The 19,620-nt window shown below is 35.2% G+C and overlaps 2 protein-coding genes across 2 annotated transcripts in view; both read right to left on the minus strand.

The window, feature by feature from the left end:
- MARCOL (MARCO like) overlaps positions 1-2,942 on the minus strand; it is a 158,583-nt gene extending 155,641 nt beyond the window's left edge. The window contains 1 exon segment of the mRNA XM_046667774.1: positions 2,894-2,942. Within this exon segment, the coding sequence (XP_046523730.1) occupies positions 2,894-2,942 (49 nt within the window).
- Positions 2,943-11,708: 8,766 nt separating this feature from the next.
- On the minus strand, positions 11,709-17,585 carry LOC124241634 (serine protease inhibitor Kazal-type 12-like). Its single transcript, XM_046665554.1, has 4 exons — positions 17,507-17,585; positions 16,042-16,067; positions 12,094-12,218; positions 11,709-11,847 (listed from the first exon to the last, which is right to left on the minus strand). Exons 1-4 carry the CDS (start codon positions 17,565-17,567, stop codon positions 11,802-11,804), a joined length of 258 nt encoding a protein of 85 aa, XP_046521510.1. The 5' UTR covers positions 17,568-17,585; the 3' UTR covers positions 11,709-11,801.
- Between the last annotated feature and the right edge of the window lie 2,035 nt (positions 17,586-19,620).

Raw genomic sequence — 19,620 nt, forward strand, 5'->3', positions numbered from 1 at the left:
TCAAAAATTTAAAATCAACAGCATTCATCCAAAGATATATATGTTTAATGCCTCTTTGATTTTTTTTTAACCAAACCTCAAGATAGAATCTTCCCACTAATTCTCATAACCAGAGTATTTTGGTTCCTCCACTTTTTTCTTGACTATATTACAAAATTTACAAAAATCTTGGGGTCAAGCCAGCTTATCACATTTCTATATCAGAGTCTGAATTATTTGAACTGTGCCTTCATACTACTGTCAATTCCTTCGAATGATTTCCTGATTAATCAAGCAGACTCTGCTTTAGTGCCTATTATAAACTTTTTCCACCTCGTACTCTTTCCCCATATTCCCAATCTCACCCTGTAGAACACGCCATCATCAACTTTACAAACATAAAAATTGTTGGACATGCGACCTCCTTCTACATTCTCTTCTCCATCTCTATATGTGCTTTTTGTAGCCATATGCTCCTGTCCCAAAGGCAGTGGTTTCCCTTCTTCTTCAGAACATCCTTTCTTTTTCAATCAATTTTGTGTCCACCATTTCTGTAAAGGCCCTAGCAACAATTAATTAGTCATATGCTCTCTGGGGGTTATTTGTTTTTTTCTTTTGCAGTCAAACTACTCAAGGAAATGATGGATATTGTGTGATTATTTCTTAAAACCTATGTTTAATAACTCATCTAATCTATCTGCTTTCTCAAATTTATTGTGGAAGTCCATCCACCCCTACATATATAATATGATACATATGATATGATAATGATACATATATATATTTAGGGATGGATATATATGAATATATATTTTCAGATTCTATTCCAAAAGGAGCAGGATGTAGGAAACAATGATAAGCAGATGGAAGGCTTTAGAGCTGTTAAGCACAATGATATTCCATGGGGTCTGATGCTTCTTGTCCTTGCTTTGGTACAAGTGTTTCTCTTTGGCCTCCTCACCTTTTCCATTTGATGATTCCTTTTTCTTCCCCCAGCTTCTTAATTTTGGGGTTCCTCAAAAGTTTTATTCAGGCTTACTTTTTTTTTCTTCACAGGCTTCCCTGGTAATTTTTTCAATTAGCACAACCTTAAATCATTTCAATGTGAATGGTTCCAAATCTATACCTAGGGTTTCACTTGCATTTGCAATTGCCCAGATTTATATTTCCATGAGTGTACACACTTGTGCTTTCAAGTAAATTTAACTAAAAACAAATACATCATTCATTGTTATCCACTGAGCATGCTATGGCATACTCCATTGCTGGCGGTTAAGGTCCTAGCCCAGGCACAGGAGTTTAGCACATAGGAACCTGATTTACGAAACTGTTATATAGTGTAGGATAGAATCTGTGAATGTAACCTAGCCATTCCTTCCATTTACAAAAAAAATATTCAATGAGTTTGCCATAATTTATTTAACGTGTCTTCTAGCAATGAGTACCTAGTTTATTACCCTCTTTTACTATTACAAACAATAATTTAATCAAAATCCTAAAATACATTATTTCTCATATGGATAAATTTGTAGGATGAAATCAGGGGTATAATTTTTAGGTAGAAAATATAAATAAGATATCAGAATGAGGTTTAATTATCTACTTTTTATATTAAAATTTTGTAAAATAATTATCTTCAGTTTTTGTTTTGTATTTTTCTCTTCTGATTTTACAAACTCTAAATACATGCGAGGCATTGCTTTACATTATAAAAGTGTCATAGGCATTCCTGATTCCTCTCTCTTCTTCACCCTCCAAATCCATATAACCAGTACATCTTGTATTAATATACTTTCTTCTATCAACAAATGACTGATGAATACATGCTAAATGTCATCTAGAAAAGCACTGAAGTACAGAAGAGATGATACCTGTCATCACAGTATCACGGTAAGGGATTTTGACTATACACTTTTGTTCCCCTCTAAAACATATATATATATATATATATATATATTCTTTTTTCCTCCCTTCTCCTGTCCCATCACTTAGCCCTATATTCTTATTTCTTAACTCTACTACCTCAGTGACTCCTTAAATGGCATCTCTGTACAACTTTTCCCACAACTAATCCATTTTCAATATCACTACAGACTGATATTTCTTAACAGAAGGGATATGATCACATCCGTACTCAACAACCTGAACCAATTGCAATACTTTCATTGAGAAGAGAACCACTATTTCTTGTATTCCCACTATAAGCAGCTGAAGGTCACAGGCACTTTATTGTTTTTTTTCACTAGATATAAGAAACAAATGGTCAAGTAGGAGGTCATAATTTGCAGATAAATTGGAATTGCCTTCATTTATCATAATTTATTATCTTCGGAAATGTATTACCTGTGCCATTTATTATCTTGATAAATTCACATCACTAGCTGGAAATTCACATCTCTATAAACAGATAACCTAACTGTATAACAACCTGTAGGAATGTATAATTATTTCCATTTTGCAAATGAAAAAACTGAGGCTAAAATAAGTTAATTAAGTTTCCCATAAGCACATAAATAGAAAATTGAAAAGCCAGGATTTGAAACCACTTCTTTTTGACCACACAGCCTTGGATCATCACACAAGACCATATCCTTTATGGAACTTGAACTGGGGTATTCACAAACTCTCATAATCTTTTTAGATTGAATTTTCTTCCCAGTCTAGTGTCTTGCTTTTCCCATCCCCTTGCCTCTGCTTCTCTTCAGCCACATCAGACTATTTACCGTCGTCTCCCCGTCCACTATTTTTATGCCTCTGATCTATACTTATGTTGTCTGAAATTACCTTCTTGCATTTCTCTGTCAGAGATTTCCCATTTTTTAACTTTCCGGCAAAGTATTACTAAATAACTCAACATTTCTAATTCTTTACTTTGAGAACTGGAAGGAAAGTCATTGAACGTAACTTTTCTTACCTGAGAACATGACCAAGAACATGAAGGGAAGAAAAATGAAAGCCTTCATGTTAGAGCTAGTTGTTTCAGACATGTCTGTTGGAGGGAGTTAAGGGTAACTCTTCAGTAGATGCTTTCTGAATAAATAACGCTGATCACCACCATGTTATATATATGAAAAATCCTCCACCCTAATTGCTAAACACTGTCACTGTGTTAAAAAAAAATTACAGAGTAACTTTCGCAAACTGAAAGGTGTTGCTTCTTGAGAGGACTGCCATTTTTAAAATTAGCTTCACGCCCCAACTCCCATAAATTTCAAAACTTTAATATGCTTCTATCAGATATCTTTGTCGCAGAAAAAAACAAAAAGGTGAAACCCATCTGGGAGAGTGGTAAATTTAGTGTTCATATTTTTTTTATTACTAAGAGATGACTTATCTTTAATCAGTACTGTTATTGACCCCCCAAGTTCATACATCCACAATATTCTCATTACATTTTCCTGCACATGAATTATGTGTCAATTTTTTACCTCAAATTATATTTCCAAAGCAAGTAAAATTGCATTGAGTATTGGTCATTAGTAAGTGATGAATGCATCCAGTGGGAAATGATGGGTAATATATTTTTATGAAGTAACAAGAGACAATAGAGCTCATGTTTGATAATAACATTACACTCTTGACCTTCTTGCCTCAAGCTGTTATGCCAAACAGAAGGTCATGTGAAAATCACCTTGGGATTTTCAGTCAGTCATAAACTCAATATTATAAAACACTGGAATAGTATGTTCAAGATTGGCTGCCCTACATAAGAGGACCTTGAATTAATTGAAATATGTCCAAAAGAAGATGACTTTGATGACGTGAAGCCTAGAGACCAGGTAACACAAGGTTGGTTGATGGCAGTAGGAAAAGTAAGCATGAATAAAGACAGACTTAGGAGTGATATTGTCATTGAATTCATCATCTGAAGAGCCTTGGTATGGAGAAAGAAGATATTATTTGATCTGTGTAGTTTCAGAAGTCAGAACTGGTCCCAACATAAGGAGGCTCAGGATAAACATTTTTGAATTCTCTGGAAAATTTCAGCTCTGGGAAGAGAGGTGAACTAGCTAATTCTTACAATCCCTTCCAACTTTAAGATCCTCAGATTTAGTGGTTCTGGATTATGCTTGATTTTCACTTTAGCTTATTTAGAAGGACAATTTTGAAATGATAAATGATTTCCTTTAGCCAAGTCAACAATTTTAAGGCATCAAAAAAGACAAGTTTTAAATTTTTCTGTAGTAAGGAGGCAACTTTTTTCCTCCTACATAATTATTCTGTGTACTGACTGGCATTCACATAAATGTCAGAAGAGGCTTAGTGAATCAGAAGACCTTGGATTATGCATATATATATATATATATATATATATATCCCGTATAATATACCCCATCTAAAATATATATATATATATTTTAAAGATCAGATAATTTTTACCAAGATTTCATTATGAAAAGTTTCAAAATACAGACATATTGAAAGGATAGTACAGTGAAGACCCTTATACACACCACCAAGATTCTTCAATTAGTATTTCGCTGCATTTGCTTTACCGTATCTTGATCAAAATGGGTAAATTTGATGCAAGTTATTTTCACATCCAGATACTCATGTATAGAACTCAAAGCAGTAAATTCCCAAATATTAGCAAATGGACCCTGATAGATGCATCTGCATTTTGCCTCAGCAATTTTTCCTTGCATACTTAGCGTCATCATCTGACCTACCCATGCTTTTTTCCTAACTCCAGTGCTAGTATACTTTGAAATAGCACATACAAATAACAAATATGATTGAGTGCCTTGTATAGGGATACTGCAGTAAGAAGATAAAGTCTTATGAAGCCTATGCTCTGAGATCTCAGAGACTGCCTCAGTGGATTTGTTGAAGGTATCATTGGTCGCACTGAGTAAGGCAGCACTCTCTCTTTATGTACCGATTCTCCAAACCATTCCAATGGGCCTTTTGAGTAACTGCTTTTAACCTTTAAATTTTCTTAAATGAACATTTAATTTCTCCTGAAATAATGAGAATTTTCCCACCTTTAGAATCGTCTTCCGTTATTATCTTCCTTTACGTTTGAGAGTAAGGCCAAAATTGTGTCTTGGAGTAGGCCCAAAAAATGCTCACCACAGCCACATATTAGAGAAGGGAAAGAGTGTCTCTCATGTCTTGGAGTGGGGTTCTAGGTCAAGGCTGTTCTTTCAGCCATCATTTGGGTGGAAATAACAATAGCAATGGAGTCAGAAGACTGGAGGTGTCTCCCCTCTTTTTTTAGCTATGTGATCTTACTTAAATTAATCTACCTGTCTCTCTCCATCTACCTCTTTTTCCTCTTATTTCTAAAATCATGATAAGAATACCTCCTGAGCGAGTCAAATATTGCTAAGTGGTTTTTTGTGTTTTGCTGGAAAAAGTTCATACCTGTAGTTTAATGATCTTGGTTTCTGATTGTGGGCTGTTTTATAGCATCCTGTGTCAGGTTACCTGATTTAATCTCAAGAATCCATTTGTCCGGCAGCTAAAGGGAAGAAAACTTTGAACTCCCTATTAGTTTTCTTCTGTTGAGTACTTTAACCACTATGTTTCCTTTCAATTCTCCCTGGGGGATGGGGGGCAGCGCAGGAATAGCACATGTCAAGTTTTGTTTTTTAAACTCCAGGAGATGTGTAAAGATTGAGCACAGTAAAAGACAGAAGATAGCAGCTACACAGCATTCATTAGGCTATTCAGACAGACACAAATAGGTTGAACTGAATCCAGCAGACAAATTGAATGTTTGGTCTGGTCTTTTAAATATAATTCATATTGCACAGAAGACATAATGCCTCTTAAATTCAGTGTCATGTTGCCAAAACTGTCACAAGCAGACTTGCCAGTTGGTTACCAAGTCCCATTAAATATTTCACAATATTAAGAAAGAGGCCAAGGGTCAAGCACTAGGTGATCACTACCTGACTTAAGGCCCTTTGCCATTTCTCAGTTGACTTACTTATTTGATCACTTCACCCAATCTTCGCCCCCATGTTGGCGTTAGTTTCAGAACACTGAGTCTTGGAGGACGCAGATGCTTCAGATAGAATCTTGGGTAACTTTTCTTCTTCGGGCATCAATTTCTTCACCCAGCACACAAAGTTTCAATGCAAACTAAAATTCAAATATATTCAATTTCATCATTATTTATTGAGATGATGTATATATCCAATACATACACTAGAATGTTCCATTAATGTTAGCTATTGTTACTATACTCACATGAATATTTGAGATTAGAAACATGACCTCTGCAACCTTCACTTTAGTTGAATACACATAAAGTGACTAGGGAACAATAAAATATAAAATAGAGAATAATTATAATAGTCCTGGACTAAATTGGTTATAATGGCATTTATTGACTTATTCCTGAGAATTTCACTACGTGGAAATCTTTTGATGCACAAATTTGCAAATTCTAGAGATAAAATCTGAAATATAGTCTCTTTCTCACTCCCAAATTAACCTCCTCCTCATCACCACCATACGTAATTACAGTGGCTTTTTGTTTTAAGCTTGTCTTCATACTTAAGAGAAAAGAAGTTACACAATTTGGTCCCATGCTGATCATCAGATTTATTATTTTTATCCATCCAAGTCCATGTTTTCTGTTACCTATTTCTTAAACCTTACTTCTAGTCACCCTCCAGGTAATGTCCACTCATAATTGTCTTACAATTATATTTTAAAGTAAGAAGCATAATTTTAGAATATTGTTTACAAAGATTGCCACCAACAAATCCTCACATCTCTCCATTTCCCCTCTCCTTGAATCTGAGCTGTTCATGTCACTTTCTTTTACTGACAGAAAGCATGAGACAACATGCCATTTTTAGGTCTAAAGAGCCTGGGAGGGTTGGATGAGAGACTATGGAGAGAGAAAGAGAGACAGAGACAGAGACAGACAAAGAGAGAAACCTCTGGCCATCCCACTGAAAAATCAGAAATGTGACTGAAATTATCATGGATCCCAACAGACTCACCCAGTCAACACCATATGAAGCAGGAGCAGAACTTTCCCGCTGAGCTTACACAAATTGCAGAATTGTGGGCAAATAAATGACTGTTTTGTTTTAAGCCATTGAGTTAGGGGTGATTTGTTATGTAGTAATAGATACTTGTTACAATATTGTTGACAAAACAGTGACTACTTCTTCACATTGAATCAAGACTCCATGATAACTATAAGAGCTACCATTTTGAGGCATTTTGTATGCAATATTTCATTTAATCCTTAGAACAATACTTTGGTAACACCCTGAATATTTGATGAGGAAACTCAAGCACAGGGTCATTAAATAGCTGTTTTCACAGAGTTAACCCTAATAAAGATATTTTAACATATCCGTCTAAGGAACCTCATTCCTGGGTATCTAGAAGCATAGGAATACCCTTCCCAGAAATAGAGACTTGGAAAATAAATATTTGGTTTAGAGATCAGCCTGTGCGTTCCTCAGTTGGAGATCAATTGGTCTTTGGCAGTACAGAACTATGATTCCAGTGTAAGTCAGGGCTGGAAAGACATCTCAGTCCAGCCATATGGAGTAGATTTCTGAGTCTCCTCTAGCATACAATTGGTCATACCACACATATCAATGCTAGGTTAATAGCCTACATCTCTGATGCCATTGTCAAGTCCTTGCTTAGGACGGATATTGGAAAGTCTACCATCTTCTAGTATTGTGATTTTTAATTCCAGATAGATGCTTCCATTGGTCTACAGAACAACATTTTATGTGTATGTATATTTATATTTCCTGAAAAGCAAGTTCATGGATCCCATTGTATTTTCAAAATATCTATGGCCAAAGTCAAATCAAACAAACAAATCAGTTCTATAATCTATTGGTTTGAGGTTTCCAGAAAATCAATCTTTCTTGAACAAAGTCTACAATTTTTGGATGATGTACATATTACCTGTTCTACTTAATACCTATTTTTTTCTTTAAATTGATGATTTCTCTTTAGCGTCATTTTAACCAATATTGCTTGTTTAATGGGCTGCGTCTATTTTTTCAAATCTACTTTAAAACAAACGTATAGCTATTAGTTTTTTTCAAAAGATCATCTTACATATTTTTATAGCAGATATAGCAGTTTAGTACTTTAAGAAACATTGTGTGTAGTACTTCTATCACCACATTTTCCATGGATTTTAGGATACTGCTTTTTTATTTAAATTCCTCATAACTGGTGAACACCTACTGTATGAAAGAAACTTTGTGATGTATATGTGACTAAATCACAAAATATCACAACTATAAGATGGCTTTGAGAATATCTAGCACAAACTTCACTTTACTCGTAGGAAAACAAGGATCAAGAAATGAATAACTGAAATTCCAAAAGCAATGGTAGAGCTTGGATTTGATTCCTACTCCAGTGTTCACTCTTCCAAGTATTTGTTTACTATATTACTATATACTCTCATTTTACAAAAGTTTCTAGAAATCCAGATTTTTTGTAAGCTTTTTCAATTTTTAAATATGGACATCTAACTGAATGGCTACAGAGTATAAATGACCACATTTATGTGTATGTGTATTATGAGCATATGCAGCTTTTCATACTCTGTGACAAGATCAGATAAAGAACAGCCTATGTCACTTAATGCCATAACATAGTGACATACTTGAGGCTGCTTTCTAGACTCTTTTACTAGAAGACTCAGAGATCTTGAAATTGTAAACCCTGGGGTATGTGGGACCTCATAGTCCTCAGAGTGTTTATAAGAGGAAAAACAGATTGCCCAAGGATGTAACGCTTGTTGGTTCTCATGTCATGTCTGTCACACTTATATCCTGATTCACTGGGCTTTTCATGATATCTTACTGCCAATTTATATACCCTATATCAAAAATAGCTAATATTTATTAAACGTTTGTCCAGGACCAGACTATGCCATGTGCTTTACACGAATTATCTCAGACAATTTTTAAAACAAGCTATTGTATACAAATTTTTATCTTCATTTCTCCAGTGAGGAAACAGAGACAAATATCACAGAATTATACCATGATAGAGTCCATACTCTGAGTTTTATCTCTTAATTGCTATAAAATACCATCTGCCAGCATTAAGGCTCAAACAATACAGCAAACTGTTCATCTTTATCAGATGCTGCACATCACAATGTTGTATGACACTCCAGGGTGTGTTGGGGAATCCTTCAATGTTTCATAATTAGCATTGTGGGTTGAGTAATCACAATTCAGATACTCAGGTATATTTATTTCATTTGCTTTTCATTGGTAGCTCAGAGTACCTTAGATACTAAGTTGTTAATAAGAGTCCATGAAAAGAATATTACCCAATTCCTGCATTAAGGGACAAGTTGCCCAAGTTTGAATTCTGTCTCTGCCTCTTATTAACTTGGTGACTGATCAAAACTTTCCATGCTTCAGATTCCTCTTACGTAAGATAAAGATAATAATAGAGCCTATTTCATTGGATTGTTGTGAAGATTTGAGTTCTTATATGTAAAGCCCTTAGAAAAACATCTTGCACGTAGAAAATACTCACTGAATGTTAGCTATTATTTTTTTTTTCATTTAGGTTTATAAGTTGATCACTAGCGTAGGCTGACATTATCAGAACAGGGGATTTTAAGTAAAGCTTGTTGAGTCAGCTGATGACATTCTATTGAAAGAAGGTAAGTCTAGCAGATCTTTGAAAGAAGAAGATGTGAAAAGGGAAGTGTGCATTGTGTATGCCTCTGTGCATATGTGTTATAAAAGGGTGGTCAGGAAGCCATTTTTTTGTGTGTGGTTTCAAAGCAGAAAGAAGTATTACCACTTGGTGGAAGTGATAAAGAGGCAAATACTAACTTGCTATAAAGAAATTGTTGTCTATTGGTGGAGTGAGTGATTCTTCAGATTGTGAATTTTCCAAAATCAGGAGTACTCAATGAGATGCTCGAAACTGTTATGCCTTAAAGTAGGGATACAAAACACATATGCCGTCAGGAATGAGGAGCTAATGTGAAAGAGTGGAGCTGATCCTGGGGCACCGTGTGAATGACTCATCTAAAGGAGTCAGAAGTTAACCAGTTGTTGGTTATTAAGGAATATGGGCACTGCATAAGCAGATCTTCTAATTTTTCAAGAGTTTCTAGGAGTCCATCTTTTTATGTGAACTTTTTCTATTTTTATGTATTGGCATCTAATTGAAAAGAAGTAACAGTGTGTGGGTTAAAGAAACATCCCTAAACCACTTCTGGCTCATTTGTCATTTGTTGAGACCTCTGCTTTAGAAGCAGTATGTGAAAGCATGTAATACTGAAGTGCCCTGTCTGAGTTCTAATCTTATTTTTCTCACGTACTCAATTTGAACCTTTGGAAACACTCTTCTCAAAGATACTATTTTTCACAATGTTCCTGGCCTTTTTTTTTCTACTTACACTCCTTCCCCCTCCTTTTCCACCCTGCAAATTTCTCACATGTCGTGGATCAGCTAAAATGCCATCTCTTGTATGAAGTCTTCTCTTAAAGGACTTCAAGCATCTCCTATAATTCTTAGGATAAAATCCAAAAGCTTTAGCTCGGCTCCCAGGGGTCCTTACGAACTGACTCCTCTTACCTTTGATTATGCCTATCTGATTTCCACTTCAGAGGTTACTTTGCATGTGTGTGTATTCTGTGGTTTTGTGTAGGTTATTGTTTTGTGTTCTCTTTGCTTGGAACAACTTTCCTCCAAATTTGCTTGTGCCTGAATCCTTTTCAGTTCTCAGGATTCAGTTCAAAGTAACCAATTTCAAATAATTCCTCTCTCCAAACTGTACCCAGTTTTTTCTAGCATGTGTCTCAATTTTGTTTCCTTTATAAATGTATTAGTAACTGAAAATGTATTTTTAAAATATTTATTTTTGTGCATCCACTTAAATCTTAAAGCCTAAGATTCTTTAAAGTAGGAATCTTGTCTTTGCTTGCCCTGTGCTTAGAGTGGTATCTGGTATATCATAAGCATTGGACCATTATGTGTGTGATTAATAAATAAAATAATTAATTCATTGGGATTTTTATAAACAGGAACATATCAAAGTATATTAGTTGTATACCTTTGTCTCTCCAAATAGTCTAGAAACACTCTGAAGACGCCAAGCTTATCTATCCATCTTTAGATTTCTGAGTACCCACAACATGCCAATAAACCCACGCTTTCAAGCTTTTTCACAATTTACCACACATAGAAAATAATAATATTTTGTGTAGTACACTGAAGTAAACTGATACAGCCAGAGACAACTAGGCTTAAGGTTTCAGCAGTTCCAGAAGCTATTCAGCTGCCCCATGACTGAAGTGGCCAGTGAGATTTTGTCTCACTTGCTACTTAGTTCTTCTCTCAGCATACAAATTGAGAAGCTCTAAATCAAAGTCAATGTGTTCCTTAGGGCAACATACTGCCCAAATATAGCATATACTAAAGGATGCTAATTTGTGTCAGATGATATGTATTTTCTTGGATGGAGCTTTATCGTCCTTGAGTTCATCTGCATAAACTCTGAAGAATTGAGACTCAAAGCACTGATTGGAGAATTCTGAATTTTAAAAGTACGGTAATATTCTATACCTTGTGTTTGTTTTCAAATTGTATCCTTTCATACTAAGGTCGTCCAGCAGTTAGTCTAACTAAATCGAACGAAGGTGGTTCCATTGTTACCTGAAAAAAGCATCAATGTAGCAAGTCTGCCAAGATAACTTTACTGAAACTACTTTCTTTTATGCATAATAACTTTGCTTTTGCTGGTGGGAAATACATTGTGATGGAGACGGGGTAACAGGGAGTAAATCTTCTGATGCAAAAGGCAAATCAAAGGCACTTCCAGCATTGTAGCATCAGAGGAATCAACATTTTCCATCATGTTTGAAACCAAGCTTTCTGTTTTTTTCCCTGAAAAAAAAGAGATGGTGCTCAGAATGAAATGCAGTGGAAACGGGTGAAGCTCAGGCTGGATGAACTGGCAAAGGGTATTACAGTTTCTAGGTCTGTTTGGGGATAACAATATCGCCTTGTTTTAAATAAGAATTATCTGTATAACACTTAGCATGATAAAGGCTTAATAAATAATTTCCATGACCCATATCCCATTGGCCCAAAATAAGGGTATTGTTCCCATATCTGCTTCCACGTGCTTACATAGCTGCTTTGCAGAATTCACAGGGATTGTGGTAAGTTTTCCCATCCGTACCACACACCGGTTTGCCCATCTTGGGGCAGGGTTTTCCATCTGTGGCTGTTTTCTCATAGTTGCTGCAAAAAGCCTGTAATTGAAATAAAATTCTTTTCTTATTTCATGAATAACAGCATTGACATCATTAGCTCTCTCGAGGAAAGAAAAAATATGCTAAACTTAACACTTAGAAGTTCTTTTTAAAAACTCATATTTTATTATTACAACTAAATGTATGCTGAAAATTAAAAGAAATAAAAATCACATGTGGTTTTAGCACCCAGAAATACTCTTTGTTAACGTTTGTTATTTTTCCTTCCATCTCTTCTCTATATATTGTATTTCCATATACAAAATATTAAAAATAGAACCACACCATATATATGCTCCATTTATTCCTTATCATTTATTTTTTCTATACTATCATGCATATATCATGTTCTGAAAAGTGTGTTTTGTGGTATAGTACTCCATCACAAAGATGTGAAATGATTTATTTCACTAACACTTCATTGTTGTATGTTGTATCTTTCTTCTAACATTAATTGGATGGTTATTAAAGAATATGGGCACTTATTATCTGACACCAAACTTCAATAGTGCAACACGTTATTTTTTGTACCTTTTTTTCTTTACTTTGGATTCAAACTCCTTGAAGGAAGAGATAAGAAAATATGTGTATATACAATCATACTTCTATCATTGATCTCTTCATTAGCTATCTCTTTACCTACCAATCATGCAAACAATGCATTTTTTTATTTTTGCTTTTGTTTGCTGAGGAAGATTTGCCCTGAGCTAACACCTTTTGCCAATCTTCCTCCTTTTGCTTGAGTAAGATTCGCCCTGAGCTAACATATGTGCCCATCTTCCTCTATTTTGTATGTGGGTCACCACCACAGTATGGCCACTGATGAATGGTGTAGATCTGTGCCAAGGAAGTGAACCTGGGCGACTAAATTGGAGCATGCCAAACTTAACCACTAGGCCATGGGGCCAGCCCCAACAATGCATTTTTACAAAAGAACTTTTAGAAATACAGTACAAGAGTGATTTATTTAAATCATCCACAATCCATTACCCTTAATCCATTACCCAGAAATTTGCACTATTAACAAGATTGTGTATATCCTCCCTGATGTTTTCTATGCTTATATGTTTCAAAATAAGATCACCCAATTGATAACATTTCATATAAAATGCTTTTTAAACTTGAAATATACTTTCAATATTTTTCTGTGTTAAGTAATATACATTCTATATTACTATTTAAATAGTTACAATATATTGTACAAATTATTAAGCAATTCCCCATTTGGAAACATTTGATCTGTTTCCGTGTTTTTTGCTAGTGCAAACAATACTGACAGGAATATCTGTAGAAACGTATTTTTGGTACCTCCTCAATCTTTTCCTTAGGCTACATTTCTAGAAGTAATATCTATGTGTTTGAATTTGCCTTTTCTAAGACTTTCGATGCACTTATCAATTAAAAAGTCTGGGATTATTTTTCATATTTCTATTTCCTTTAGGCCTTGAACATAATAAATACTCAGTAAATTTTGTTGAATGGGGGCTGGATAGGAGAAACATTATTATATGATTACAGAATTTAATAAGTAGAATGGAATAAAGTCTGTTCACAAACTCTCCTCACGAGAATAGAGGACAAACTTTCAGTGTCCTCCCCTTCTATCCTCCTTTCCCTAGCCCTACTACAACAAGAGACAGTTTGCGTTTGCCTGCTATCACCTTTATCTGTTGAGATTTTGCTTTTGATTTTACTTAATCAAAGGACATTTCTTCAAAAAGTAATAAACCCAATGTTCTAATTTTTCAGGTGGGGACACTGAGGCCAACTTCCTTTTGGAAGACATTCTTTCAACATCTCACATGACATGGTAACGGAATTAACACTAGAAGTTAGATAGCCCATTGCATTGTGATTTTCTGCGTTGCTTCAGAAACCATAGATTATAAATCCATCTATGCATCTATCCATACATTCATCCATCCATCCATCTATTCATCTATTAGGTGAGATATTTATTGAATTATTGCCATGATTAAAGCCCTAGGATTCAAAAAAGAGAGAAAACACTTTCTCTGACTTTAAAGAGTTCACATTCTAAGAGAGAAGACTATCTGTGAAGCATAACAAAATGTGATATTCAATTAAGTAGATGAGATAGCAATAAATTATTCATAGGGACTATAGAGTAGAAGTGATTTTGCTGTTAGGAGATTTCTATAAAAGTAGGAAACATGAGAGGGAATATAAGTGTCCTTCCAAATGAGAGAATGAGCACACTTTTAATGATGCTGCAGACAGTGACTGATAATTGTCATTCAGAATGAAAGAGCAGCATCAGCAAAGGCATATGAGAGGTCCTGGCATGCTAGGAACTGTAGGCCGTCAGGTGTGATCAGAGCACTTGGTCAAAGGTGGGTAGAGAGTGAGTGGGACTGTATAAGGAGATTGCCAATAGATTGGAAAGAGACTTGAATGCCAGGCTAAGGAATTGGGATATTATCTTCTTGGGAGGTGACAATTATCTATGATTCTGGGGTAAGAGAGTCACGTGAAGAAAGTTAAAATTTTAGAAAAAAATATTCTTTGGTATTAGTGTGGAGGATGTCTGTTGAATGAATTAATTTTTAAAAAGGACAGAGTTGTTTCTCTATTTCTTTGTAAATATTTTGTTCAAAATATTTAATATTCAATTAGAATAGAAAAATTATAGATGTAGAAAAATTATAAATACCTTAGTTACTAAGTTAATAATATTATTATAATTTAAAAAATTGTAAATAACTTAGTTATTAAGATTGAATCAGAAAATTGCAATTTAATAATAGCTATTTTTTATTTTGTGTTTACTATGCACTAACCACTCTTATGGGAGATATATAAATTAACTTATATAATATTGAATTAAGTCCTATTATTAGCTAAATTTTATTGATAAAGGAACTGAGACACAAAAGGTAGAGTAAGTTACTCAAAATCAAACACCTACTGAGTAATTGGGCTGGATTATGAACCTGAATATTCTCTTTCTCAAAGTCCATATTTCAAAAAATAAGCTATACAGCCTCACTATATATTTTTTGTGTTTTAAGGTGTACAGCTATTTTTTATGAAAGTAGACCCTGTTATTACTAATTACCCTCTCAAGAATTTATATCTTGTAATTACTAATTGCTAACCCAAGCTACCAGGGTATTCAATATTTATGAATCTGGAAAATTCTCTCTCTGTATATCCAAGTCTGTTTAGTAAAATTTAGAGCTGTGATTCTCCAATTTTATTTTGCACGAAAATGTCGGACTTCTTAAAACACAGATTCCTAGACCTCAACATCCCTAGAGATCCCAGTTCAATCAACAGGTTTAATACTGATGTGTAGGGAGCAGGAAAGTGCATTTTACAAGGCATTTATACTGACTTTCCTGAACAAGGTACTCAGACCCACAGTAGCCATGGATTCTGAATTTCCCAGATAGTCTCAGTTTATGATTATCTTCCCATTATAACTATTATAAGGACAACTTTCTCTCAAAATTATCCTGACTTGGAAAATAAATGATATTCACCCCTTACTTTTATAAGCATTGTGCTTTGACAATATATAAACTCCTTATATGGAAATGTGGCATCTGGCTAATGTAAAGAAAATGGGAGGTCATTTTCAAGTCCTTTTCCACTGTTAAGGAAAATGCATCTGCACCAATGATGATACTTTGTCTTAATCAGTGTGTCATGCTATCATTCCACCTTCTCACCAGACCACCAAATGAACTCAGAAGATCTTAATGGAATAGCCATAGTACTGCCTAACTCAAGAGCACGGTTGCTGTAAGACAGCCTCTTGTTGTGACGGGGGATGCCCATGAGAGAGAGAAGCACATACCTGAGAGCCTCCATGGCTCACAGCGTCTGCAATGAGAGAAAAAACAAGGATAAATCACAACAGCTCAGGAAAATTCCAGAATTTTCAGTTAAATTATCTTTAGAGTTCTTCCATTACAACTGCCTTACCTTATGGGTGAACAACTGAGGCCCAGAGAAGGGAAGTAAACCACTCCGAGATACACGGCTTGTTAACTACACAACCAAGCTTGGAGCAAGATTACAAATGCACAAAGCTCTTTCCCTACACTTGCTATTTGTGAGTTATGTGGCTTTTATCTAATCATGTTGTTCACTTCCTTACCATTTACCTTAAAACTAGGCTATATCTGAAGAAAGGATGGCAAAAATATATGTCAAAGAGGCATTTATTGAACCAGAAAAAATTGTAAAATCCAAAATCTAGAAGCTATTTGATTAAGGATAATCAAGACAACTGATGAACAAGGTGCTAATATGATAATAAAATACAAAATAATTTTGAGAGCATTGAAAAAAATCATGACATTTACCATCATTCCCACTAATACTAGCAATATCTACCATCTACTAGGAGATTTCTATATTTTAAGCACTGTATTAAATCTTACATATCTTAAGTGATGCTAATAATTCTATTTCAAAGATAAGGAAACTGAGATCTGGGGCAAATAACTTGTCTAAGGACATGCGCCTTGTAAATGTCAGAGCAGGAGTCAAACCCAGGTGTCTTAGACTCGAAAGCCAATGAACTTGAGCACGTGTAAGAACATAGAAGGTTCACACTTTCTATTTTCATGTGATGAAAGAGTAGCCAAAGAAAGGGAGTAAATTGCTCAAAATTAAAGAAAAGGACTAGCAGAATGAGGAATAGAGGCCAAATCTTAGAATCCTCGTCCTGAGCTTTTTTTTCCTCTCTCTCTCATTATCTCTTTACTTTGCTTACCTAGAGGTTAGGTAAGAATACTCAGCTTCCAGTAAAACAGAAACATCTCAGGAAAATTCTGGCAGTTGAATCTCTTTAGATAAGAATTTCTTGAAGGTGACTTTAAGTGGAAATCTCTAATTTCAATACAAATTGTTTCCTTGAAGAATGAAGCTTATTTATAACCTTATACTGTTAATCGTGGTCTAGTGAGGGCAACACCATTGGCCTGGATCTCCTAGATTAGCCAGTTGGGGCCCACGTGGCCTAGGACAGGCCATCTCATCCCATGAGATATAACACTGTTTTCGCAAATGGATAAAACTCTCTCTCATAGAGTATTATAGTGATAATTAAAGCGGCTAATTTGTAAGTAAAAGTTCCTTCTGAATTAAAAAGATGATGAACAGTCATCATCACTAACCATCCTTATCGTCATCATCACCATAATCATTATCACCATCTCATCATCATCATCATCATAAATAACAACATCACATCATGAGTGCTGACGTTGACCAGTCAGGTCCAGAATTACATTTTGTGTATACATAGTACTCACCTGCAAAGAGGAACAAATAGGCCACACTGACCAAAAGCAGAAGGCTGCCTGATGGCTTCATGGTCAATGAAGTCTCTAAGGTCTGTAGGGAATGTGTTAATAGACTTCACCACTGTGGGTGTTCTGCAGGCTGTATTTATAAGTGCATCCATATGCATGCATCTAAGGACCTATGCAGCCAGACAGACTCTCCACCCTGATTGTGTAACCTATTTCCCCAGTGATTAGAGACACCAGAAACCAAAGAAGCTTATTTCGTGCCTTTTTCAAACAGTCAAGAACAATGGTCAGAAACGATGTTTAGGCAGAACGAAATGAATTACATGTAACACGCCCAGAATTTGCCCTCATCAGCATACAGTGATAATTGCAATCAAGTCATTTTCTTCCAATTTGTATATTTTGGATCTGCCCCCAGCAGAGCCTTGGGGCCAGAAAGCTTCCATCTGGCAGTAACCTGTAGGACAGTCTGTATAATTTATGACACCATATTAATGTTTAGTGTCACAACTACCAGGAAAATAAAAATGCTGTTGTGAGGGATTTTGAGGTTGAGGAATTTATTAGACAGACTAAGAGTATACTCTGAATGGTCATTAAATTCAAAACCCTAGATATTCAAGGTGAATGTAAACTGTGGAACTGTTTTCTTCAGCCTCTTGCTTTTAGGCAGTACCTGCATAATAGTTCTTATTTAACATTTTTATTTTAACAGGTGTTTCACAGGTGAATTTTAGTCATTATGCATATATGCTGTCCACGCTTCCCTTCTTTCTCTTCCTCAAATACACCACGTACTCCTCACCTTAGGACTCTTGCTCTTACTGTTTCCTCTGCCTGAAAAACTCCTGGCCAAGAAATTTGAATGGCTAGTTCCTTTTTGTAGAATTATCAGTTCAAATATTGCCTGCTCAATGAAGATTTCCCCAACAATTCAAAATACCCCAACCCCAAATCAGATCAATCTGCTTTATTGCCTTCAGAGTGCTTCTCAATATCTAAAATGATCTTTCTTATTTAATTATTTGCTTGTATATTTTCCCACCACCAAATAAATACCTATACACACACATGCACACACAAATGCACACACATACACACTGGGATATAAGCTCATGGATCTTTTTCACTACTGTGTCTCCCTGCACAGAACAATGTCTTGCACACAGAAGCATGTAAACATCATTCTGATTTTACAAATGCCAACTAATAAAAATTCCTTTCTTCCCTCAAGAATAATAATTCAGCACAACTTATTCCTAGGATTGCTAAGTGCTGAAAACATAATGACAACAAACACAGATTCATAGAGCTTACATTCTTCATTTTTTTTCTCAAACGCTTGCTGGGTGGAACCCACTGATTCCAGGAACTTTATTGGATTCTGGAAATTCAAAGATGAGTAAGAGAAGCTCACAGAGTAAGGGAGAAGAAAACATAATTAAAATTATCCACAAATAGTAGGAGGGCACTGAGGAGAGCACATTCAACTGTGTAGAGTGGAGTAGTAGCTGAGAGGAAGCGGTCATGACCAGGCTTCACAGAGGATCTGGCCCTCAGAGTTATTAGAAAGTTGGAGGAGCATAAAGTGATAACCAGCATTCCAAGAATAAAGAATAATATGGAAAAAATAAGACCTGAGGTATATTTTTAGAAATGAGAATAATGGAAGGAGTCAAATGCAGAGACAGGCCTTAAAGTAAAATGCTTTATAGGCTATGCTATGGTTCTTGCTCTTGGGGTCCATTAAGATCCCTGGATCTATAAGTTTACAGTTTTCATCAAATTTAGAAATTTTATAACTATTATTTCTTCAAATACATATTTTTTTCCTTCATAACCCTTCTCCCAAGCTGCATGAAGTTGTCCCACAACTTACTGATGCTCTCTTCAATATTTTTTCAAGTTTTGTTTTCTCTGTTTTATTTTTGTTCATTTCTAATGCTGTGTCTTCAAGTTTACTAGTTTTTCTTCTGCAATGGCTAACCCGCTATTAACAGCATATGGTGTATTTTCCTTCTCAAACATTTCGTTTTTTCATCTTTAGAAATTCACTTGGATTCCTTTTTTCTATCTTCCATCTATTTACTCAGCATGTTCTATCTTTCCTTTAC

The sequence above is a fragment of the Equus quagga genome, chromosome 7 (assembly GCF_021613505.1).
Source record: "Equus quagga isolate Etosha38 chromosome 7, UCLA_HA_Equagga_1.0, whole genome shotgun sequence".
In the NCBI taxonomy this organism is placed as follows: Eukaryota; Metazoa; Chordata; class Mammalia; order Perissodactyla; family Equidae; genus Equus; species Equus quagga.